The 27,327-nt window shown below is 35.6% G+C and overlaps 1 protein-coding gene across 1 annotated transcript in view; it reads left to right on the top strand.

Annotated features, from left to right (window-relative positions):
• Positions 1-27,327, top strand: part of agps.L (alkylglycerone phosphate synthase L homeolog) — a 118,570-nt gene that overhangs the window by 47,935 nt on the left and 43,308 nt on the right. Inside the window, 3 exon segments of the mRNA NM_001093104.1 lie at positions 3,290-3,415; positions 8,308-8,416; positions 12,031-12,158. Coding sequence (NP_001086573.1) covers positions 3,290-3,415; positions 8,308-8,416; positions 12,031-12,158 — 363 coding nt within the window.

The following is a 27,327-nucleotide window of genomic DNA, read 5'->3' as shown; positions in this document are numbered from 1 at the left end:
TTATATGTAATTGGCCGCAAGGACTTTTCATTTGAACAACTCACAAAATCCGCATTCTCCAAAGGCTCATATCCTAAGAATGTAGTAGCATTTTATTGTGTTCTATCAGGGTCTTAACAATAGGTATAAAAATAAGTACATGCCAAAGGGTTAGAACGCCCTGAAATATTGAGCATAAACCTTTACTAGAACACATATATATATGCAGCTATTATTTTTGTGAAGGGAGCTATATAAATAGAACACGCCCGAAAGATATCGTTTTTCCCCTATAAATGTTTTACACCTGTGCATGCACCATTAATACATTCCATTCCTGAATTTTATGGTTAATGGATAAAGAAAAATTAATCAGGCTTTCGAATCTGTTTTTATTTAACAGTGGAAATTCAGCACAAATAAAATGTGAAAAACTGTAATTAATTTATGCCCCATTATTTCCCCTTGGGTCTAATTGTATGATATGGGATCTGAACAAAAAAATATATATATATATATCTTGAGCATCTATATTCAAATTTTGGTGTGGATAAAAAAATTCTATTCTATCTAAAAGGGGTTATGACACCTCCCCAAAAATAAATTAGAAAAGGAAATGTTACTTTTATGCAACTTTCTAATCTACAGTATGTACATTCATTACAAGTTATTAGCAAATATCATTGCAATTAAATGCAATATTTTAGAGTTTTTTTCTGTTCTTTTGGGTATGTCTCTTAAACAGTGTAGAAGATGTCAGCCTTGCATGCTTCGTCACAGGGCTATCAGTTGGTTTCTACATTTTTTCAAAAGTCAGGTTAGAGGATAGAATGGAACAGACACTTCTTTCAGTAGCAACTATAGTTGAAAAATAACCAGTAAAAATGTTTCATGTATATTGGAAAGTTACCTAGAATTAAAATTTCTTTCATTAAGCAAAATAATATTTTTGGGTTTACATCTTTTTTAGAGACTAAACCAATGCTAGCAAGTCTTGGGGCTAAATCTGCGATATCATTAGAATATACACAATTATTGATGTTTAATAAATAAACCAATGCTCTGGGAAGAAAGCAAGTGATAGTAGCTCTCATGCACAGTTCAACCCCATTTTCTTCTACCCTTTTGGATGCCAGTCGGCTAAGCAAAAGGCCATTTTGTTTTACATATATTGCAGACCCCACACTTTATTAAGGTTATTTGAATGCCATTATTGGACAAATGCAATCGGGAAGCAGAGTATTCTGGGTGAGATAATGGCAGCAGCAAGAGCTAACTGCAGGATATGAGATTTGAAGTGGATGGGTTAGCCTCAGGGTGGTTACACGTTGGGAGACCGTGTGGTGATGGTTGCACAGCTGGGTGTATCAGTATATTTTAATTATGCTTTCCAATATAGTAACATACATTATAGCAGATAATGTACCCCCTGCTGTAACTTGTAAGGATATTAGAAGTCACCTCACAGTTCCATGACCCACATAAAATCACTCAGCCTGAGGCCTATGCCTTTAATGTTCTGGGAACTTTTTAGTAAATTATAATATCCTTAAATATTAAAATAGGTGTATAGCATGCCCTTTGTAACAGATTGCTTTGCTAGTGCATGGCCTTTTTGTAAAAGAAGTGAGTATTGTTTTTTTTCTGGCCAAACTGAGCATCCAATTCCTAATGTCTGATTTATCAGGGTTCATCATATCTACTTAAGTTTGTGTATGGAATGAGAAATTATACCACGTTATTTAAGATATAAAAGATACAATAGATAATTGGTGCGCTGCTTACCTTCATATACATCAACACAACAAATAAGCAGCAGAGAAGGAACTCTTCATTCACATAATTCGTCACATTAACTAAGGGAAAATAAATACACAATTACCAAGCCTGTAAGAGGCATACTAGCAATCCTATAGAAGAGAAGGGTTTAATTTGACATCATTTATGAATATGATATAACATGTCATTAACATTTGACTCTGAACATCTACGTTGTCTTAGCATGGCAGGTTCATTCTAAGAGCATACATCCTTGTATAACAAGTTGACATTTGCTCTTTTTACTTGTTTTCTTGCCATCTTACCAGAACTGGAATTCATGGTTAACCAAAATGGATCACCTCTTGATTGATAGCTCTGTATATAATAAACACCAAAATCCACAGATGGCTGAGCCCAGAGCATTTGATGCGAGACTGCTGAGCTTTGCAAATGATTACAGCAGGACTGCTTGGTTTGCTTGCAGTTTAAGTATCTATTCCAACTCAGGTGCTCTACAGATGGCAAAGCCAAGCTAATATAGAAAAATGAGGAACAAGTGACTATTTAATGTACAGGAATGCATGATCTGAATCGTTAATGGATAAAGCTGTTGCATACAGGAAGCCCAACCAGATGGCTCTACATTAAAACACATCACTCCTTTAGAGAATTAAGTGCAGGCAATTTGCTCAAATTTTCTAAAGGCCTGCTGCATATCACATTAGAGGGAAGGGAACGAGAGATTAAGAGCTTTATTTATTGGAAAGCTTTAAATGAAGCAAGCAGTATTTTTAGCTATAATCTGGTCCCCATATGTATGATGAGTGCGTGTTTATGGACTTTTACACTTCTTTGGTCAAGTAAAAAATAAAAGCTTTAATAATGGGGCCTTTAAAAGTAGAACATCATTTGCAAAGACCCAACAACAGAATGAGCAATGCTTTTGTATAATGTTTAATCGTACATGTACTAACATTAAATCTCCTGTATTTCCTGTAAGGAATTGCATATACATTTATGAAGCAAGGGTTGGTATAATGGAGTGCAGAAGTGTGACAGTGAAATGTATTATTTTAAAGGAAATGATGGTGTCAGAATTGCAATGATCACTCTGTGGGGAAAGGAATAAAGCCAGAGGCTATAGTCAGTCCCTTTATATACTTATGCACGCCCATGTACAGACTAAGTGACAGTACCTGTTTAATAATTCCATTAAGGTTAGGTGACCTTCCTATGAATGTTGAAAACATATATTTATCGCTAATTTTGCCAATTAAGGAGTTGCTGATATTCAAATCATGTATTATTTGTTTTGTCATTTGTATTTACTTGTAGCAGCTTGCAAGGAGGCAGATTTATTCACAGGTTACAATACAACCACACCATAGTCTACTTGTGGTTTATGGCACTTCCAGAAAAAGGGATATTTTAAATGGAAGGCCTCTTTCTTTTTTTTATTCTTTCCTTATCTGTTTAAAAAAATTAATTTTATTGTCAGTGAATCTGTAAGGCATTTTCTTATAAATCCATATTTCTCTTAACATTCTAGCTTGGGGAGAGTGGTTACTGCACAGGTCATGAGCCAGACTCCATGGAATTCAGCACATTAGGAGGCTGGGTGGCCACAAGAGCATCAGGCATGAAAAAAAACATTTATGGAAACATTGAAGATCTGGTAATGTCCTTTTCCCATGTGTTATTGGTTTTTGTACATTAAGGTTCCATGTTGGGTATATATATTTAAAATACCTGTATAAACATGCAAATATAAGAGACTGATTCAGTCTGATGTTAAATTAATTTTTAGTATGATGTAGCGAGTGATATTCGGGGACAATTTGCAATTGGTTTTCATTGTTTATTTTTTGTGCTTTTTGAGTTGTCTTTTATTCAGCAGCTCTCCAGTTTGCAATGTTCAGCAATCTGGTTGCTAGGTTCCAATTCATCCTAGCAACCCTGTGTTGATTTGAATAACAGACTGAAATATGAATTGGAGAGGGTCTTAATAGAAAAAAAGAGTAATAACAAGTAGCAATAAAAATAAACGTGTATGTTTGCAGATCATTTGTTTTTTAGATGGGGTCACTGACCCCCATTTGAAAGCTGGAAATAGTCAGAAGAAGGCAGAAAATAATTCAAAACTATAGAAAATGAAGGTTACTGATTTTAAAATTGCATTAAAAAAATGTAATGTTTTTTTGTAGGTAAAAACAATGTGTTTACTGAAATAAGATGGTTTCCTGACATAGCTTCCCTTTGTATTTAAATAACAAAGTGTTATGAAATGGTTGATATGTCCCTTGTTTTACACAAAAGCAGTAATTTGGTAATGCTTTATGGATGAGAAAACTGGATCGTTGGCCTCTGTGACCTCGCAAGTACTGTGTGATTAGATATCACAGTGCTTTTGGGTCTGCTGTCCAGTGTTCCCTTATCAGCTCAGGTCAGGGCGTGGTATGTGCCCCCATCTCTTTTTGGGTGGCTAATGCACTAGAACCTGAACATTTTGGAACCAGAATGGCTTTTAGATGAGTTTTAGACATGTTAATGCCAGTAAGATTTCAGAAGTAGTTCATTTGTTACCATAGAAGGACAACTTTTGTAAATACAACTGAATCAGCTTCATGTAGCACTCTCTTGAGAATATAATTAATTAATTAATTAAGTCTTCTGTGAGGTGATCATCCAATCTTCTGAATAGCTCATGAGCAAATGGCAGAATAGCTCCCACTGAAACCATCATGTTTTTTTGACTTTGAATCATAATTTCTTACAAAAGATTTAAGTACTTCAATGATTATTCGTCTCTCCCCTGTTCTGACAGTTTTTTTGCCTACAGAGTGTAATAACAATAATAATAGAATGTTATATTCTGTACAGTAGTATGTTATTACATATTAGAATGCAAATCCATGTATGTTATTTCATATTATGATGCAAAAGCCATGAACTTTCAAGAATTCTTTTATTTTAAATAAAAGTCTGCATGCACTTATATATTTGAAATGCTGACTTGGATATAAAAGTCGGGCCCTACTTTCAGACAGAACTGTTTCCTAGCAGTGGTAGCAGGAGCTAGGGGCACAACGGCGTGCTATAGATCCAGATAGATTAGACAAGAGCAATACCTGCGCTTTTAAGTTGATCTCTAAGGGCCCAGTGATATGTTCTATCATTTTTCATGTTTCTTGCCCCTTGGCTATAAATGATGGGTAACCAAATATAGCTACAAAAATTGCTTAGTTTGAATTTATTTTTTTAAGGCTGTCCTCATAGTTTCTGGTTCAGTGTGAAATATATAAAATGTACCCAGTCTTCCCGTTGGTGAAAAGATATGAGCTCCTAAAATAATGTAAACATGTTGTTCTCACTGCTTCCGAATGCAGTTTAAGATAAGATTAAATGTTGTGGCAATAAACCCTCTCATAATTCCATTTCTTAATCAAATGCAGCTATGGGTTAAAAAAACAACCCTCTGTCTTTTGAAAGATAAAATAAACATTTTATAAAATATGTGTTCAGTTTTATCTTCATCTTTTCTACTGTCCAAATGGCACAAGAAGATTTTTGGCAATTCTCAGCTGTACATTAACGCCATTTAATAATTTGGTCAAATTTTTATAGTAGTAGGCTAATTGTGCACTAAAACTCTGGATCTTCTTGCTACTCGGGGTATTTTTATATGTGCCACCAGTGCTTCTGATGTACCATGTCTGGGAAAACTCAATGTAAATGAATAATTACCTTGCATTATTCCTAGCTCAATCCACTTTCCTATTGATCCTGTTGTTTCAATTCAAAGGCTAATCCTATATATCAGGGGAATCGTTCACATGAATGGATTATACAGTTTGTGATTAGATACATTCTGCACCAATTATGATTGGGCTAAAAGAAAAAAATGCATGTGTAGGGTATTAAAATATGAGTCAAATACAAGCAACAACTTCGTATGAATAATGGCATAAATTAACACCTTATTCAAGCATCACAGGTTTCTAAAACCAACCCAGTTTACCAAATACTAGGGCTCCAAATATCCAGGACCATAAGCAATATAGAACAAGTTGGGCATGCGTAACAATTTTTTGCAGATGGTTTTTCCCAGACTCTGTAGCCTTTTTTCCAAGACATAAACAACGCTTAATTTGTGCCTAATTGGTTTATAAACACATGTAATTTGAGTTGATTATTAATTGAGGTTGACTCCAAATCCTTTTCATGTCTTGCATCTCTTTATCAATATAAATATAGTCTCTGTATTATGTGTTTTGTGAGATGTACTGCCCATAAACCATTGTTTTGCAGTTGTTATGAGTATTTCTTTTTCATAATAGAAGTGATCAATGTTCCTAACAATTGGCTGACATATTAGGTTTCTTGCAACCTTCATGGAGGCAAGGAACATTTTAAATTGCTGTCTTTTTTTTGCCATCTTTTAATAGTGCATAGCTAGGCATTGAAAAATGTAAGGAGAATTTAGGGGCCTTGCATTTGAAGGTTTTCCTGCAGGAGAGGACTCATTTAGGGACTGTTAAAAATGAACAATCAATTATTTATTCTCCTGGGAAAGATGATTTTCTAATTGGCAGGGATGATTGAGGGCACTAAGGATAGGATCGTAAAGGAGCAAACATATTTGCAGTTTAAATTAAATGTTTTCCTTATTTTCTCCTTTCTGCTTTTTTATCTTTATCATGCATGACTCTGAGCTGTTTGAAAATTATCTTATGTATTAATATCATTATTATGTATTATGGGGTGCAATGCAAATCAAAATAGCCATAAACAGAAATGCACATGGAATGAGTAGGTGGATCATTAATTTTTAGAAACTCCCAGAACAGGCACATTTTAGGAAGATATTAAATACAATGCATTGGATTTATGCAGCAAGGGGAAAGTACCACACAACGTTTGTATTTTAAAGCATGCGTTGGTTGGAGAATTGTCTGAACATAAATCAACCTTGTAAGACTGTATGTATACTTGAACTGTGATTACCAAGATATTACTAAACCTTACATTACCAGTAAAATGTATGGCTAATATACACTTTATGTCAGGGTCATTAGAATTTTATTCTGAAATTTAGTGGAAGCCAGTGCAGGGACTGGCAGAGTGGCATGGCAGAGGAGGATCGGTTGATGTGGTATTGTTCATAATGGACTGGATTGGAAGGCCAATTGATAGAGGGTTACAGTAGTCTAGACTTGATACCATGAGAGAGTGAATACGAATTTTGGTAGCATCTTGGGTGATAAATAATCGTATTTTGGATATGTTCCTTAGGTGAAAGTGAAATGATTTAATAAGTGAGCAGTGAATAAGTGAAGCACAGGGCAGAATCTAGGGTTACACCAAGGCACCGGGCCCTGGGTGGACAGGGTAATAGCGGTATTGTTTATTATGATAGATATTTCTGTGATGTTATGGGTGTTAGTTGTGGGAAAAAGAACCATTTCCTGTTTTAGAGAGGTTTAATTTAAAGGAATACTATACCCCCCAAACAATGTAGGTCTCTATTAAAAGATACTGAGTAAAACCGCTCATGTGTAAAACCCTGCTTCATGTAAATGAACCATTATCATAATAATATACTTTTTTAGTAGTATGTGCCATTGGGTAATCATAAATAGAAAATTGCCATTTTATAAAATAAGGGCCGCCCCCTGAGATCGTAAGATTCACTGTGCACACATACAAACCACATGTAAGGTCACATGAGCCAATTAACAGACAGAGTTCTGCCTTTTGCTTCCTCACTTCTTCCTGTTACAGTTAGTGTTGAAGTATTTCTGGTCAGGTGATCTCTGAGGCAGCACAGATAGAGTCACGAAATGGTGGTTCAAGGCAAGAGATGTAAAAGGGCAATATTTATGTAAATATATATTCAAGTTTGGTAAGATTCTTTAATATGTCATTCAATTTGATATAAACTATCTGTTGCTTAAGTATTAATTTTGGGGGTATAGTTTTCCTTTAAGGTAGCGTTGCGACATCCAGGTAGAGATAGCGGACAGGCAGGAGGAGACATGAGTTAAGAGCTCTGGATTGAGATCAGGAGAGATAGATAGGAGTATCTATCGTCAGCATAGAGGTCGTATTGGAAACCATGGCGCCGAGTTTCACCTGTGTTTGGAAATTGATTGGAGATTGATATTGTAATCTATGAGGATTTTCATTCATCCAGGTCATGATATACAGTATCTAATTGAATTATAAAGTCTAAAGCAACTGGAGTTTCTCAGTTTCCTTTGATGTAGTGGCATAAAGTGTGGGAAAACATACATAAAATTCAGGAAATGTACCCGCTGAAATGTATAAGAACGTGAAGGGATTGCAAAAAACCCCACAAAATCCAGGAGTCCAGGAGAATTGGGAGAATTATAATTAATGCGTTCAATGATCCAGTTACGAGCTATGATGTTTCCATGTCAGCACCATAGAGTCCACATGTCCAGTATACATTCTGTTCACATACACTCGTGTGACACTATATCTATGCCTGTTCTTTAGATTAGTAGATGTTTGTGTAATCACTGTATTTAAAATTCTGTTTTGCAGGTTGTTCACATAAAAATGGTTACACCTAAAGGTATTATTGAAAAAAGCTGCCAGGGCCCAAGGATGTCCACGGGGCCTGATATTCACCACTTTATAATGGGATCTGAAGGTAAACACTTGCTTTTGTAATGCAGTATAAGTAGAGACTTGTTATATGCTATATAATACACAAGAACCATGAATACTGTAGCTTATGGTGCTTATTGATATAATTTGTGTCCAATGACTCACTGAAACTTGTGTAATCTAATAAATAATGCACCCCTTTTTATATATGTATTACAAGTCATTTTAGAGTCCCATGACCTGTATAAAAGCACTCAGCCTTCAGTCTCGTGCCTTTATATTGTCATGGATCTCCACGGTGACTTAGAATATCCTTATAATTTACAATAGGGGGACATTATTCACTAGATATTGCAAAATATAAATGTGTTTAGTCCTTTCTTTAATTTAAAAACCTTCTAGATTTACAGTAAATGATACATTGTGATTTTCAGAACCATGGTGGCAGTAGATGCTGCTGTACTGCAATACTTCATGAGCTTTGTTTAGTAGTATGTATGCTTGAAGATTGTCTTTCATGCAGGGAACATTCACCCAGGCAATAGATATTGCAATAGAGTAATGCAAATTGGGGGACTGTTTTTTGTTTTCCTAAAATCGGCAATAACTGGCTCTGGCTAGAAAGCAACCTCCTTTATTTTGTTGTCTATACTACTTAGCTACCTAGCTACTACTGTCACAAAGCTAGTATATGAGGATAAGCCAGTAGTAGTTTTTATTATGATCAAATGATTCCATAAATGATAATGATTCCTTGCCAAAGAGAAGCCATCACACAATTGGTTTGTGTATCAAAATGGTGGTGGAATAGAAAAGTTGTCTCTTTTACCAAACCTCTGTTTTTTTACTTTATTTAAATTAGTTTTTTTAGGTTGCTGAGTTTTTCAATGTATGTAGCTGATGGTTATATTGCTTTATAATACAATATCAGTTGTATATCTTTCAGCGTAGTTAGGGTGTTCACAGCCCTTTAAATCCTCCTTGCAGTTATGGTGCCATTTATAGCTCATTGACCTTGTGGGTAACATTTAATAATATCGCCATAACCTTTTAAACCTTCAGCTTCTCTGCTCTTAAAGAAGGTGCTTCTGTTCTGGTGCTTCAACTAAAGGAGCTTCTCTAGCAGTCTCTCTGTGTCTCTCTCTCTTGATATCTGCCAATTATTTTCTGTTTGAAAGGAAAGCTGATGTAAAGTTTCCATAGGTTACAATAACACAGGTGTAATTTTTTCTCTCTGTGCCTGTTTGTAGCATCCATTTTCAAAGGTGGAACATTTAACCTGTGTAAGACAGTGTCAGACAACTTTCCTCCTGTAGTTTATCCAATAAATATTCCATGTACATGGACTGGATTATATTAAACGGGTTGTTCACAGTCCAAAACTTTTTTCAGTTCAGTTGTTTTCAGATAGTTCACCAGAAATAAACTATGTCTATATTGCAAACTATGCAAACTATCGGGTACAGGTGTCATTTTGATGCGATTCCTGTAAATAGCATCTTAGTACCAAAGATTTTCAACACAGTTTCATCCAAGCGCAGTTCCCCCTGGAGGATGCAGTAATGCTAGCGTAGTGTAATGGCAAGCAGCTTTCTCATTCCCAGCACTCTTCCCAGCTCTCAAACCAAATAATGCTGGATTGCCTACAACCTGTGTCTTGCTAAAGCCCAAGAACTTGTTCGCATATATGCCTTATCATCCAGAGGGTTCGCTCTTTGACCACATTTAGCAGTGACCGCACTGTTAGCTGTTTTTGTATACAAACCTGTCATTGTCTTATACTCCATCAATTGTTAACATGGAATTACTCACCCAAACCCAGCACCAGTTGCTGTTATAATGTAATTTCCCTATCAGAGGCATGTAAACATGCTTGAATCAATTTTTGAGCAGCCACTTGTCTTACTTGTACATTTTGAACTTGATGGGGTGATGTTGGATTTACCAGTACTACAAACCCACACAAACACAGGTAGTGCCAAGTCAGAACTGCACCCAAGAACCTTGTGCTATAAAATAACAAGCTTATACCCTACAGTTAGATATCAGTTTCCATATGTTGGTGGATAAAGTGATTGTATGTTTTTGTAGTAGGAAACCTATGGCTTCCAGCTGTGCTTAGCAGTGGAAGGCTATATATACCATGCTGACAAATATTTTGAGAACTAATGCAACATGATAAATATCCATAATCTATGGATAGTGGGGCACACACATATCAAAATCCAGCTGGCAGCCGCTTCTGACAGGAAACTGGCTACCCTATGACATTCCATAAATGAGTTTTGCAGAGCCAACTACTGTACTTCTTCTTTCTCAAGGAATTCTTGCATAAATGTGCAATAGGCAGCAATTTCCATTCCAACAGAACAGCAAGTGCTGACAGAGAAGGGCAGTTGATTGGAATAGTTCTTCCAGAAATTACACAAAAATTGCTGTATGCCATCAGCCGAAGGACAAATGAGTTCTGATTTAAAAAAACAAAAAACATTACTATATATTTAGTAATATTTATAATTTTTATACATAAGGAACAATTTGCACCAGATGCAGTACGACTCCATATTTATATGGTGAAATTTGTCAGTGTGTCTTTCTCAAGACATGATATGTAGTGATGGGCGAATTTATTCGGCAGGCGCAAATTCGTGACGAATTTGCGCGATTCGCCGCCAGCGAATAAATTCGCTAAACGCCCGCGAAAATTCGCGGCAAAAATTCACCGGCGTCAAAACGTCAAAAAAAATTTTCCCGAAAAAAACCGGGCGCCGGCGTCAGAAAAAACCGGCGCCGGCGTCAAAAACGAGACGCCAGCGCCGTTTAGGGAATTTTTCGCCGTTTTGCGAATTTCGAATCGAAACGGCGCAAATTCGCCCATCACTAATGATATGGCGATATCTGTCAATTTGGCAACATGCATAGGACTGGTTGGAACAGTCATAATTGGGCCATGGAAGCTTAAGTTATAAAATCAGCTGCTGTTTGTTTAATGGAATTGGCACACCCTACCGATGGAGAACTGTGATACCAGCCTCAACAGGTGGATTTTAGTTGGTGGCAGGCAATTGCCATTCATGTTAACACCAAGCAGAATGGCCAGTGAAGTATGTTTCTCTGCCACCACACTTTTTTCCGTAAGGATTGCCTACGGATTTATAATAATGTGAGATTAAAGTCATCATAAAAAAACTCATCCACTTTATATTCATACCTATTGAGTTTTTAGAATGAATAGAAAGTGGTGAGTTTTTCGGTGCTGAGCTCAAATCTCAGACTTTGATCAATTTTCCCCTATGAGTTAATTTCTGCTGTGAGCCTAAGAGTTAAGAAAAAGCCTTTACATTCCTGGAGTAAGTGATGACCTTGCATACTAAATTGAGTTGTTGAATAGATCTACTTTGTCTGATAAGGTCTGATCATATCATTGTTTTGTTGACCAAATTGCTAGGTATTCAGAAACGATTTCTTAGTTGTCTTGTAAACTTTCCTTTTTTTCCAGGAATAAAAATTGTTTTACAAAGTTAATTTTGTCCTACACATACAGTACTTCAGAGAAGTGGTGTTCAATCGCGCATGTTTGCAGGGGGAATACTGAGAGATCTTGTTCTTTCTAGTAATGAATGGGATAAAATATGCCTTTTGTGTTTTTTCTTAAAGGGACACTTGGGGTGGTCACTGAAGTAACAATTAAGATCCGGCCAGTTCCAGAATATCAGAAGTATGGCTCTGTGGTGTTTCCAAACTTTGAGCGTGGGGTGGCCTGCTTACGAGAAGTTGCAAGACAGGTAAAAATACATACAATATAAAAAAGTTCTTGATGTTTGTCATGGAATTTCCAGCTAATTGACATATACAGTATCTGAGAAGTATTTCTATCAACAGGTGATCTTTGTCCATCTCATTTAAAGAGATACTGGCTCATATTTGAATTTTAACACTTGCCAGCCTTCAGGAACTTTCAGCTTTCAGGGATGATGCAGTTCATAGGAATAGCAGAGCTGTGGGCTTGTTTATTAAAGGGGAACTGTAGTGATATAAACATTTGTATTGTATGTTCCTTACTTAGTTTGCACTAATACTTTTTATTTTTAAATCTAAATGGTTAATTAGTGTGCTCCTTCAACCTAACATTTTCTCCTATAGCAGATAACCCAACATTAGCAAGTTAGCAGATCACAACACAGGTTGCAGCTAGAAAAAAATGTTTGGTTGAGGAACACACACACACAAATACATAATTACATATTTAAACTACTGTAAGTCAAAAATAATAGACTGTTTGTGAAATAGATTTGTTACATATTCACTGTGGTTTTTAATAGTGAGGATTCCCCCTTTAATCCAAGTCTTCCTGTACGGATAACCTGAAATGATTTTCAGAGCCAAAAAGACACTTTTATTGAGGTGGACTAAAGACAGGTACCACTGTATTTCATTGTAATGAGCATATGATATGGAAGAAAACACACTTGCAAAATGTGCATGTATTATAAGTAAGTGTATATTTAACTCTGTAGTCTGCTAGAAATATAGAGGATGCACACAACCAGTCCATGCAGTGATATTGATGTGAAGTTCTTGTGGATGTCCCTTCCCTGCCCTCCTACAGCCCACCCTGGATTGTATTAAGGATGGAACTCTGCTCACCCCCTACTGTCATTGATTGGGTAATTCACACTCGCAGGACAGTTTGTGAATGCATGCATCTCAGAAGAAAGGGGTACCTTTTTCTCTTTCTTATGCTGACTGATACTGTTGGGTGGATTTTTGGGCCATCCCCTAAAGCTTGTACAGATGCAATCTCTCAGGTGTCTATATAGCCGTTTCCTTGTATCTGAGAGTGCCATAGTTTTAAACAGAAGTAAAGTCATATGTGAAACAAATGTACTAGTACTAGCAAATGGCAACACATAAACTGTAACAACAAAAATGTAGTTTTATCCAAACGATCTCCACCTGTGTAGCTCACTTTCCTACTCAGGCCACACCAGCCAGGCCAAATTTGTACTCATGCAACAGTTGTAGGATAGGAAGGAGCATAACAATCCGCAGACTTGGCTGCAAAATTCCTTTATTATCACAACATGTTTCGGATCATCATGGATCCTTTTTCAAGTGAAAAATACAATTACAAAAAAGACCAATTTATAACACAACACCCACAATATTACTCCTCCCTCAGTGACATCATATGTTAATCAATCAATTATTTAAAGTAGCGTGTATTTCCCATCTTAAAGACGTGTTTATCCACCAGAGGAACTGTGCACCTTGCAACACACTGCAACATTAAAAACAATGTAACATTTAAAATATAACCTTAGTACTTAGAAACAACATTAAAATTGAAACAATATTTTAATTCATAAAAGAATTACTTGAAAATTAGGCACTACTCTTTTCAGAGTCTGCCTACCATCTGTGTCCGAAAACGGTGTCACCATTTTGGAAAATATTTCATTTCTGCTGTCTATTAGACAATAAATTATTCTTAGATTCTTTTTAAATAACTTTCTTTAGGATACTTTTTTAAGCTACTATTTTAATACTTTTTTTAAGAGACAAGCCAGTACATTTAGAAGCGATAAATAAATAGTTCTTACCGTACCTACACATAAATATATGGGAGTCAGGATCAAAGGAGTCTAGAAAAAGAAAAATCCATAATTCAAATTAATACAATTCATAAGAAGCATTTTACACTCCATGCTTCATTTAGACCTTTGGGGGCCAATGTGTTCAGCCTCATGATCCACTTAGCTTCTCTTTGGAGCATTTTTTGTTTGAAGTTGCCCCCTCTATTCAATGGTTTTACTAATTCTAAAACAGCCCATTTCAGTTGTCCATGTGTATGTTTAGCCAGGTTGAAATGCCGAGCCACTGCTGTATCGGTCTGTGTATTATGTTTAAAGTTACGTATATCATTTTTATGTTCCTTTATTCTGGTTTTGATGTTCCTCACTGTTTGGCCTATATATACTAACCCGCATGGGCATTTCACCATATAGATTACCCCTTTAGAGTTACAGGTCGCATAGTCATTAAGTTTAATTTTTGTGCCTTGTGTCGGATGATCGATATTGTCACCTTTTATGATCGATGCACAGCAAATGCAGTTGAGGCACGGGAATGTACCTTTCCTGGGTGTCCCTAGAAATCTCTGTTTGTTCTCCTTTACTGGAGCTGCTGGGCATAAAACATCCCGAATACTTTTACCTTTTTTGTAACAAAATAAGATTTAAGGTTCTGCAAACAGTTTCCCAAACTTACTATCCCCTTGTAAGATAGGCCAATATTTTCTTAACACTTTTTCTATTTCTTTATTGTGTTTCACATATTTAGAAATAAAGGGAATCCGATTGTTGGTGTTCTTTCCTTTACTATTTTTTGTATTAGGGGCTAGCAAGCTTTCTCTTTTTATAGTGCCCACCTCACTCATCGTATGTGCTAATTTTATTGGAGAATAACCCCTTTCTACAAATCGATCAAAAACAACCTTACTGGACTTCTCATAGTCAGAGTCTAGAGTCGTGATTCCTAAAGGACAATTCCTGCGTGCTAAACGAATCACGACTCTAGACTCTGACTATGAGAAGTCCAGTCATCAAAACCAGAATAAAGGAACATAAAAATGATATACGTAACTTTAAACATAATACACAGACCGATACAGCAGTGGCTCGGCATTTCAACCTGGCTAAACATACACATGGACAACTGAAATGGGCTGTTTTAGAATTAGTAAAACCATTGAATAGAGGGGGCAACTTCAAACAAAAAATGCTCCAAAGAGAAGCTAAGTGGATCATGAGGCTGAACACATTGGCCCCCAAAGGTCTAAATGAAGCATGGAGTGTAAAATGCTTCTTATGAATTGTATTAATTTGAATTATGGATTTTTCTTTTTCTAGACTCCTTTGATCCTGACTCCCATATATTTATGTGTAGGTACGGTAAGAACTATTTATTTATCGCTTCTAAATGTACTGGCTTGTCTCTTAAAAAAAGTATTAAAATAGTAGCTTAAAAAAGTATCCTAAAGAAAGTTATTTAAAAAGAATCTAAGAATAATTTATTGTCTAATAGACAGCAGAAATGAAATATTTTCCAAAATGGTGACACCGTTTTCGGACACAGATGGTAGGCAGACTCTGAAAAGAGTAGTGCCTAATTTTCAAGTAATTCTTTTATGAATTAAAATATTGTTTCAATTTTAATGTTGTTTCTAAGTACTAAGGTTATATTTTAAATGTTACATTGTTTTTAATGTTGCAGTGTGTTGCAAGGTGCACAGTTCCTCTGGTGGATAAACACGTCTTTAAGATGGGAAATACACGCTACTTTAAATAATTGATTGATTAACATATGATGTCACTGAGGGAGGAGTAATATTGTGGGTGTTGTGTTATAAATTGGTCTTTTTTGTAATTGTATTTTTCACTTGAAAAAGGATCCATGATGATCCGAAACATGTGATAATAAAGGAATTTTGCAGCCAAGTCTGCGGATTGTTATGCTCCTTCCTATCCTACAACTGTTGCATAAACTGTAACAAATCCCAGTGTAGTGTTTTAGAAATACCATGTGACTTTTTATGTATAGCCCTAGGTTTACCTTGGTAATCCTTTTGAGCTCAAAACAACTTTCCATTTACTGAAGGCGATGTGAGGAAAGTATGGGTCAATGTAAACTCTGGTCAAAGGAGATATATTTTCAGCCTTTCTTTATTAAGAGTTTTGCAAAAACAGAAGCAATTTTTTCCTCTGGTCAGTATTCTACAATTGACTAGCAAAAGTTAATGGCTGGTTGTTTTGAGTTATAGGACTAGTGCAACCCCTCAGAGTTCATAAAACTGTTTCTTATGCCTCACATGATTTATTGTGTTTAATTTGTGCTTATGATAGGTTGTATCAAGAGTATTGTGCTTTGGAAGCCACCTATAAATTATGACAGATAATTTATTAAGGATGGAGCGATTGGAACCGTACATTAATTAACTAGAGTGTTTAAAGAGGTTAGAATGCTGATCTGAGGAATAAAATAAAAAAGTATTAAATTAATTTAAGTAGAGGAGCAGTTCAAGCGAGTAAATAAAGTCAAATGGAAGGTCTCAAACTTGGCTTTATAGTTGCAAAACACACAACATTTAGATTTATGTGATTTTCCAGTGTGAATTTAAGACCTTGAGCTTGTAGTTTCTACTTGGAAATGGTATGTACCTGGGAACAGCTGTAAAATTGTCTAGTACACTGAAGTGTTACAAAGCCACTCTGGTTGTATTGCTCTTGTTACTGAATCTTTGTGCAGTCTTATGGATAAAAAATGTCAGATGTCTGACATACAGCCAAGTGTACAAGGCATGTCTGTTGTGTGTCTAGCAGATATACTCATCTCGACACAGTAGTATGAAAATACCTTATAGGGATAATTTTGTATAGGCAAACAGAAAATAAATAGGCTACCACTATCATTGTTATGGGCTTTCTTTCCAGATTTTCTGTTTTGTTTGCATGTAATAGCAACATTGAGCAAATGATTCATATGCAGTCGAAGATAATGTGCCATCCACGCAAGGAGCTCACTCCTGGTACAGGCAGCATAGTGTTTGTGAGGGGCACACATGCATGTGCATACTGGGCAAGTGTTCCAGCTCCCTTGCATACATAACATAGATTCAGAGAATGCTTCAACTGATCCTAAATCACACAAATGCACATATTGAGCAAATTTGGGCACTAGCCCTTTGACAGTGTGCCCCATCATGGCCGCCCACACAGGGAGCTACTTCTTGGTGCAGGTGGCATAGCTGTTACAAGAGGCATTTTCTTGCTAAAATTGTAGTTTTCCCCAATTAGATTGCAGGCTGTATAGGTGGAGGAATAATTTTTATATGTTAGGTGGCCTTGTAATACAACTTCTGCAGCCCTTTAATACAGAGTAGATAGTGGTGAGCTCAGTTCATGAGATAAATGTATCCACGAATACAAATGAGCATTCTCCCCATTATTTTATCATAGTTTGCACTCTGGCTAAACCCAAAGGAGCGGCCCCAAATTTTGACAAAAGTTAGAACCTAGACTTTGCATTACAGAAAATGTACTCTGGCCCATTGTTTGCAAAGCTTATTCTTTTAGACGCAGTAACTATAGTTTACTAGATTATCTAGTGAGAGCGAGTTCTAGTGTATAAACGTCCTCTAAAGAGAGCAAGATTTGCTATGTTATGAAGGTAAATAATCTATTAATATACAGTGCACTGATCTACCATTTATGTTCCTCTTACAGAAAGTAAAAGCTTAGAATCTTAAAAGCTAAGAAAGCTTACTGACTGCACAAAAACTTTTATTTTCTATTCATAGATGACAGTTTTGGTAAATCTGAAAATACAATACTTCCTAGATCGTTATGGTGAGGGCACATGTTATTTATAACCACTCAGGTGCATTTGCTGTGTCTGCTCTCCAAAACATGTCAAATTTCACAAATGAAATTATGCAGAGGAAAAATGCTCAAAGTGCTCTGAAAAGCATAGCCTCCTATATCACAGTCCGAGCAGTATTTATAACTAGGGTATAGTTCCCTTGAAAAGGGTTACTTTTTTCCTGTTGATTAAAACATGTATGGGATACAGTCCAAGAGTTTGTCAGGTGTGATTATGATGAGAAACAGAGAATTAATTTCATCACTGGAGTAATCCTCTTATCTGATACTCTGATGAATGCCCCTGTAAAGTATTGTCCAAACGGCAGTAATGCTGTGTTGGAATGTTATTCAGAAATGATTTTACAAAGCCGAATAGCCAGTTTTCTCTTGTATCGGCTTCTTAGAATTCGAAATGCAACTGAACAACATTCTAGTGTATTTACCTCAAATTAAAGATTGTAGTTTTTAGTTTCTTAAATTAATTTTCTGAAATAAATTGAACTATTCTGTTCCTTCTCTATGCCAATTAACTATAGCTTGAAATTTGCAAAGAGGACCCTGGGGCTCATTTATAAAGCCTGGACAGTAACCAATAGCAAGCAATCCGTGATTATCTTTTTTCAGCCAGCTGCAAGTAGAACAATGAAAGAAAATATCTGATTGGTTGCTATGTTTTACTGCTCAGGTGCAGATATGCCTAGTGTTTATAAATGACCCCAGTGTGTATATGCAGGTCTTGGAACTATTATCCAGAATACTTGGGATCTGGGGTGTTCTGAATAAGGAATATGCCTTTAATTTGGATCACTGTATTTTAAGTTTGCTAAAAATCTTCTAAAGGGGTTGTTCACCTTCCAAACACTGTTTTCAGTTCAGTTGTGTACAGATTGTTCACGAGAAATAAAGACTTTTTTTAGTTACTTTCCATTTCTTTTACTGTTTTTACAGAATTGGAGTCTAACAGCTGCCTTTAATTGAAACTTGGGGATCCTGTTCAGCAGGGCTAAAAATAAGAAATGTGTCAATGTATGCATTAATTTAGAACAGTTTGCAGAGTCTGTGACCCCCCCATAGCTGCTTTTGAAAGACATAAGAAAAAAACTTAAATATTAGAAAAATGGTCACAAATAGGCTTGTTTCTCTATTTCTTGTAAGCTATTGAAGATAACTAAAGTAAAAAAAGAGTTGGAAGGTGAGCAGCCCCTTTAAACTTTGACTAAACCCAATAAGATTGTTTTGCCACAAATATGGATTAACGCAGCTTAGTTTCCACATGGAAACATGTTATTGTTTTATCATTACAGAGAAATAGGAAATTCTGTTTAAAAATTAGAATTTTTGGTAAAAATGGAGTGTGTGGGAGATGGTCTTCCTGTAATGTCGAGCTTTCTGGTTCACAAGTAGGGATGAGTGAAATATTTTGCAGTGTTTCTCTGTGAAAAAAACTCTCATGGACTTTAATGTATAGTAAAAAAATTGTTTGAAGAATGAATAAATGCCCATTGACTTCAATGCGTTGGGGAATTTTTTTTTTTTTTATGAATTTTCGGCAAAGTGATCCAGATCAGATTCCCTCATCACTAACCATGAGTTTCTGGATAAGTGATCCCATACCTGTTTGCTGAACATATATACTAACATTGCTAATAAGGAGACTAAAGTTACAATAAAAATATAAATATATATATATATATATATATATATACACAGTTAGAAAGTGCGATGTGCTGAGACAGAAGCATAGACCTTATAGTTTAAGTGAAAAACTCTTATTTTCTTACTTAAAGTTTCATATTTATCAAAGGTCGAATTTTGAATTGAAAAAGCTTCGAAATCCAAATTCAAAAAGACCAACCGAAATTAAGTCGAAGTTTTTTTTTTGGTCGAACGAATTCGAATCGAAGGAATAGCGCATTCGATCGAATTCGATTCAAAGTTTTTCCCACAGTCCACCAATTGACTCCAAATAGGTTCTAGGAGGTCCCCCATAGGCTAAAACAGCAATTCGGCAGGTTTTAGATGGCGAACAGTCAAAGTTGAATTTTTAAAACGACAGTACATGAAAAATTTCGATATTCGAATTTTTTAATTTTTTTCAAATTTGAATAGAATTTGGACTATTCCCTAGTCGAAATACACAAAAAATAGCTTGAAATTAGATTTTTTTTTTTTTTCATTAGAAAATTCACCTCGACTTTTTATAAATCTGCCCGAAAGTGTTAAAAAAATGCAAACAAAATAATAACAATGGGAAACCATAAATGGTATTGTTAAAGAAAAAATGCTTGTGAAATAGCAGAAAAAAGAATAAGTAACACTTTACACATGCAGAGACACAAAAGTGAAATTCCTAATAATTTATCTGTAGGTATATATGAATAAAATACTGCCAATGTGTTTAAAGTTACCTTCTCTCTTAGTTGTTACCCAGAATGGAACTGATCGTATATGTATCCGTAAATGTGGCATATCAATGGCTAACAAAATAAATCAATTACAGACCAAGCCATCTGCCTTCCTCCTGACTGATAGATGGTACAAAGCCCCATACAGAATAATGAGTTGAGCTATGGTAGTCATCATTCTCTGTCATCCCGATCCACATCTGTCTTGCAGTGTCATTGAACCTTGCATCCAAAATGGCCACCCCGATGGGGCCTGCACAAGTCTAGGGTCAAACAATTCAGAATACACAATTTCCGAGTGTTTGTGGAAAATACAATTTTAGCGACAATAAAATTACCTTATTGTTTTTTGTTCTGCTCAACTATGTTAATTCTTCTCCAGGGAAGGAAAGTTTCCAGGACTGAGAAATTGCAGTGGAAATTGAAGCTGACCGAAGCATGAGTATTAGTTGGGGCTATCTCACATAAAAATAAAGTGACTATTTCATTTTCTTCTTAGGATTTTTCTTGAGCGTTTTCTTTCCTGACAGAAACAATATGAAGTTGAAAAGTAAAGGAAAAAACAGAACAACAAACAAAAAATAAAATTAAATATGAACCATAAACTATTTAGCAGTTTATATAGAAATGTTTTTTCTCCCCTACAGTGAAGGCAGAAAACCTGTTCTCAAGCTTTTCTTCTGGGCAAAGCTATAAAGGATGTTTGCTTATAACAATTTGTATCTGTAATTATTGCTGTATGTGAACCTGTGTTTCTTAACACTAAATAAAAACTACACTGGCCGATAAAACATTAAACCGGACTCCTCTGAAAAGATAATACAGCTTATTGACCTGGAGAGGGGGCAATCCCTACATCCTGCCCAGTATAGCCAATTAATAATATATATATATATATATATATATATATATATATATATATATATATATATATATATATATATATATATATATATATGTATGTGTGTATATATATATATATATATATATATATATATATATATATATATATATATATATATATATATATATACACACACATTATATATACACATTATATATACTGTATAATATTAAATTGGCCAGATACTGGTAAGGCAAAGTCTGCATTGTCCTGACAGGTCTACCTTGGCCTCCCATTATGATCCCAACATTAGCCCATTTGACCCTTTGCATTGTTGCCCAAAACTGGTAAAGATCTGAGCGTGCATGACCATCATAAGGCTTATGCAATGTTATTAATTTCTATCCAACTGCTTGTAGTATGACAAAGATATAGATATATTCGAGATATATATATATATATATATATATATATATATATATATATAAAATTTATTTTATTTTTTTCCTACGGATTGGATCAACTTTTTTTTCCCTAAAATGTTTGCCATTTATTAATATTTGCTCAGATGTACACAGTCCATTTAATTTTGAGGCACTCATATTTTATAACTGTGGTTATTGCAATCAAAAAATAGAGTACATTTCTTTGGAGCTGTGGCATAAAGTATGCACTGCAACATCTCGCAGTTCAAAAACATTTTGGCAAAAGATTCCTCACTCATAGCGTCATGCAGAAGGGTACAAGGCTAATGATGGCATCCAATAAAGATTTCAGGGGCAGCCTTCCATTAAAATATATTTGACATTTTGTGTGAATTACATTTCCATGCGTTTGCTCATGTGTGTTCACTAACCATTGTTCTTTTGAATCAGCGATTCTTCACACAGAGCTCTTGGAGATGATAGGGTTCATCATGCATTTAGTCTTTTTCACTCTGATACTGAAAAGATTAACCCTTGTGCTTAGTTGAGTTAGGTGTAAACCTTCACACCAGTGTTATGTTTCAAATTACTATAACTATGTTGAAACCATTTCACAGCCAAGCGCAGAACAAAGATGAAATTGCAGCTTGTTTCGATTACTTTAATTAAGAGCTTGTGTGGCTTTAACACCACCAAAAAGTAAAATGTTGATTGCAAACCAAAATAGAGGGAAAAACGGGCATACCAAAGGGTGATTAATTACTTCTCCCCTGATTGTAGATAAACGTTTCTTCCCACCGTTGTTCTCAAGCCACTTTGACATTGATGAATGCCGCCAGAGTCTGAATGAAAGAACAGCTTTGATCGTGCTGATAAACATGTATTTGCTTTGTATGTAAAGTTGAAAATATAAAGCAGAGCATTTGTAGACAGAGAGGAGAGAAACGGTTTGGCTCTGTGATTATATACAGCTCTGTTTTCTCTGAAATAGACTTGAAGAAATATTGGCCAGCTTTGCTTGTCTTAGATATAATCGTTACAGTGATGACTTGTTTCCATAGGGAAGAAATCTATACTTTTAATTACCCAGAATTCTCATCTGCTGTCTCACCTTTGTATGACATCGGAAAGTGCATTGTGTTGAAGGAAGATCATTGTATTAAAAGGATCTTTACAACTGTTACATCATCCCCACACTGTCAAAAAAATGAGAAATTTGGCATTGTAAGTGTGTTTCCTTCCAGAGGCTGATTCTTCACTGTGTAGCACATGATATTTTAAGGATGAGAATACTGAGAAACCACAAAATCAAACCGAAGAATTCAATAAGTCCTCACCTACGAAGTTAATAAATATCAGAAGTGACTTTGGCAGCATTCAAGGCACAGACCTGCTGGGAAAGGTCTCTTAACAGCTTTAAATGCCTAATTTTGTACAAACTGATTTATATTTACAGTACTACTCAAGCCATGTCATTCTCATAGTATTTAAGCATTCTATAAATATTTATATAATTTGTGTTCTTTAGCCAAACTATCCTATCTTTGGCTGTATGCATTGGGTCCATTATGAAACATGAAGATTCATCCCATGTCTGCTTATGTGCTGAGGGCAGTAGGTTTTTCTAAGCAATCTTGTACATCCTTTTTTTTTCATTTCCCCTGCTATTCAGGCAATGTTTCAAGGCCTTGTAGCTTTGCATAATCTCTGTTCCACTAGAGCCCCTGTAATTTTTGATGATGACTAAGGTGTGCTTTGGATATTGTTTAAATAAGCACACTAGGGACATTTATGGCCAATGTAGATAGAGAGAGGTGGTGGTGATGGAATCCGTGTCTGAATTAGTTTGTATTGCACTGTTTGCCCAGTTTTACTTCTGTGGTACACGCAGGATTAATCAAAACACTGTTTCCTACTTCAGATTACTTGCCATTGACCCTGGGCTAGGGTTTAGCAGTTAAATGCATGCTCTTGTGCATTTTTTTCTTCCCCATGATATCAATTCCCTGCTGTTTCATCAACTCTAAGATTTAATCTCTGTGTCCTTCATTCCCTTTCAAGACTTCATCCAAATAACCTACAATATAATACTGTAACACAAATAGAAACAATGGATGTAGTGAAAACATTGGTTTAAGGGTAAAATTGTTCCTATCATGCAAGCAAGGTGTAGTGAGTCAGCTGAAAACTATCCATCCTAAACTTCCATGTGATGAGTTCCAACAAAATATCAGTCACTTGTGTCGGTTACTAGTTAAGGGTGCTGCAATCATTGCATGTTACTGTAATGGTGCAATATCATTCTTAATATGTTTCTCTTTATTACTGAGAAACTATTCAACCCAGCAGTATTGAACGATATTTACTGAAAAATTTAATCTTCACATCCTTTACTGATTTTGGCAGATGTCCATGCCATTGTTCTTTACTTTAATTATAATGTAGCAGGAATAAAGATAAATGAACAAACAAGGATTGCCATTATTGGGATTCAATATGTTTGGCTTGCATCCCAATGCTGTCATCTTAAAACCTGTAATGGTATCAGTGTTTTGTTGCACTGGCCAATACTTAATTGTTTTAGTGTGGTGGTTGTTCAGGGCCACAGCTGCTTTTTGGTGTTTGGGATACTATCAAGGATAATTTCATCTGCTGGAACATTTCTGAATGGAGGTCTGTCACTGCTTCTTTATGTTTTATGAAAACAAAATTTTAATAATTAGGTTTCTTGAGTATGCAGTGCAGTTTTGGGCTCCAGTCTTTAATAAGGATGTTAATAAGCTGGAAAGAGTGCAGAGACATGCAAGTAGACTTGTAAAGGGAATGAAATAATTAAAATATGAAGAAAGTCTTTCAAGGTTTTCTGGAGAAAATCTTCTTACAAGGCAACATGATTACTCTCTACAAGTGCATTAGTGGACATTATAGATATAGCAGGGGATATTTTTCCCCATAGAAATAATCAAAGAACCAGAGGCCACATTTTTAGCCTCGAGGAACTGTACTTTCATTTGAAACTTTGAAGGGGTTGAACTTGATGAATTTTTCCCTTTTTTGAACCTAAATTATCTGTGTTAATTTTTTTTTTATTAAAGGGTGGTTCGTCTTTAATTTAATTTGTTATATGGCTATGTATGTAATAGAATCGCCAATTCTAAGCAACTTTTCAACTGGCCTTCATTATTTATTTTTTTATAGTTTTTTAATTATCTGCCTTCTTCTTTTGACTCGTTCCAGTTTTTAAAAGGGGGTCACTGACCCCATCTAAAAACAGATGCTCTGTAAAGCTACACATGTATAGTTATTGCTACTTTGTATTACTCATCTTTCTATTCAGGCCCTCTCGTATTCATATTGCAGTCTCTTTTTCAAATCAAAGCATGGTTTCTAGGGTAATTTGGGCCCTAGCAACCAAATTGTCTGAAAAGGCAAAATGGAGAGCTGCTGAATAAAAAGCTAAATAACCCAAAAACCACAAATAATAATAAATGAAAACTAATTGCAAATTTCCTTGGAATATCAGGTTCTACATCATATGAAAAGTTAGCTGACAGGTTAACAACCCCCTTTAATGCAGTTTTGTTTTGTTGATGCTGTTCTAAAAGGGATGCAAGTCCACCCCCCCTCACCGATTTATTGATTTTATCCCTAATGCACAGGCCTCACTCACCAACTGCATCACTTAGTTTTTCTATCTTAAAGGAAAACTATACCCCCCAAACAATGTAGGTCTCTATTAAAAGATACTGAGTAAAACAGCTCATGTGTAAAACCCTGCTTCATGTAAATGAACCATTATCATAATAATATACTTTTTTAGTAGTATGTGCCATTGGGTAATCATAAATAGAAAATTGCCATTTTTAAAAAATAAGGGCCGCCCCCTGAGATCGTAAGATTCACTGTGCACACAAACAAACCACATGTAAGGTCACATGAGCCAATTAACAGACAGAGTTCTGCCTTTTGCGTCCTCACTTCTTCCTGTTACAGTTAGTGTTGTAGTATTTCTGGTCAGGTGATCTCTGAGGCAGCACAGATAGAGTCACGAAATGGTGGTTCAAGGCAAGTGATGTTAATGGGCAATATTTATGTAAATATATATTCCAGTTTGGTAAGATTCTTTAATATGTCATTCAATTTGATATAAACTGTTGCTTAAGTATTCATTTTGGGGGTATAGTTTTCACTTAACTGTGCCCCCACAATGAGTCCCAGACTGCTAAGCTATGTAGTAGTATTGGTGGTTGCCATCTTTGCCTACATCACATTCTTTGCCAGTCTTTAATGACGCCTTTGGACTGCAATGTTTCTTGTGGTCCTTGGGTTGTGGCCTGTGCATTGGGCCTATACTCAAAATCTTTTGGGAGGGTTACCTTTTAAAGATACCTTGTAAGATTCAGCTGCTTCCTTAAAATTTGGCACATATTTATTTTTGTCTAACCCTAAGTTAATATATTTTGTAGAAGCATTGCTTACGACTTGGAAATAGTGGAGATTGGCACTCAATCACGCTTTGGTTTGTTCTGCCTTAGGCATTGTCTGCATGTGTTGAGTTGCGCACAGAATTTGGGCATGTCTTCCATGTAAACATTTATAGTTTTTGGGTCCCCATGGTGTGTGGGCTGAATATCCAGACAGAGATCTGTGAATTGGAAGTATTAAAACCGTATATAACAAAATGCTGCTGATTTATTATCTCAAAAACTGTGTTTTCCTTCCTATTTCCGTGCAATGTGCATTGCGTAATTCAAGGAAATAAGCAGTGTTATGGGTCACTAAATTCAAGTTAATGTGAGTCTAGGTTTGGTTCTTGACTATGAAGGTTGGCTTATGGCTGTTAAAAAAAAAATATATATATATATAGAAAAAAAAGAAGCACCCATCCAATTGGTCTATAAATCACAACTGCTATTAACTTTCCTTCCTGTGTTTATCCACCAAAGGCTTGTGGTATACTTATTTCAGTTATGGTTTGTCATTAACGTTGATTGAAACATTGGCATTACAGATGTGGTGTTCATCAGTGTTGAATGATTGTTTCCTGACTAGATTATAACTCATATAAGTATCAGGTTGTTTCCTTATAACAGGTTGTAGAGGCATTTCTGTATGTTCCCTCATGAACAAACTAATTAGGTTGTACTCAAGGAAAAGCTTTTTATGGAGGTGCTAAGCAGACCTCTCCACAATCATGCATGATTATGTAAGCATTTGTGCATGGAGAGATAGACTTGTATATCATTTCTATAACCATATTTTCTATTTTATTTTCATATCCTTAAATTCTATATCACTCCTCTCTGGATTTACTAGAGTGTGAAATTTGGCTATAACCTGTGTGCAGGTTTGCTTATACGGCTGGGAATTTATGACTAATGCTAATAAACAGGAAATTCTTGGTCCTAGGTCAGTTTAAGAGGCATCTACGAAGTGGTTTTCATTGCCTTCAACAACATTTGAAGTGATGGTTATTTTTTTATGGTTTATAGCAAAGCTGGATATGTATGAACACCCTTCTGCCCTTTTAAGGCTTTTATTCATAACATATTCATAGTAAAGCACAGAAAAAAAACTATGTGCTCCCAAGTTTTAAGACTAAGGTTCACCAGGCTTTTTGACAGCTGCAGTGATTTTCCGTTGAAAGTAATTATAATATTTCTCCCCATGTGCCATCAGTTCCCATTTGAAGGAGTAGGAAACTTTTATGAATGATGCTGGCAATTTTTTAAAAATGAAATGCTTGATCAGGTGTTCCTAAGCAGGACCTACATGACGGCATCAGATATAGGCAGAGTACCTTAAATACAGTATATTTGCAATTGGAAGTGATGGTCGGGCAGGGAAAGGAGTTTTGA

This window comes from Xenopus laevis, chromosome 9_10L (assembly GCF_017654675.1).
Source record: "Xenopus laevis strain J_2021 chromosome 9_10L, Xenopus_laevis_v10.1, whole genome shotgun sequence".
Classification (NCBI taxonomy): Eukaryota; Metazoa; Chordata; class Amphibia; order Anura; family Pipidae; genus Xenopus; species Xenopus laevis.
The sequence above is the reverse complement of the archived record's forward strand: the minus strand, read 5'-3'. Positions and strand labels throughout refer to the sequence as shown.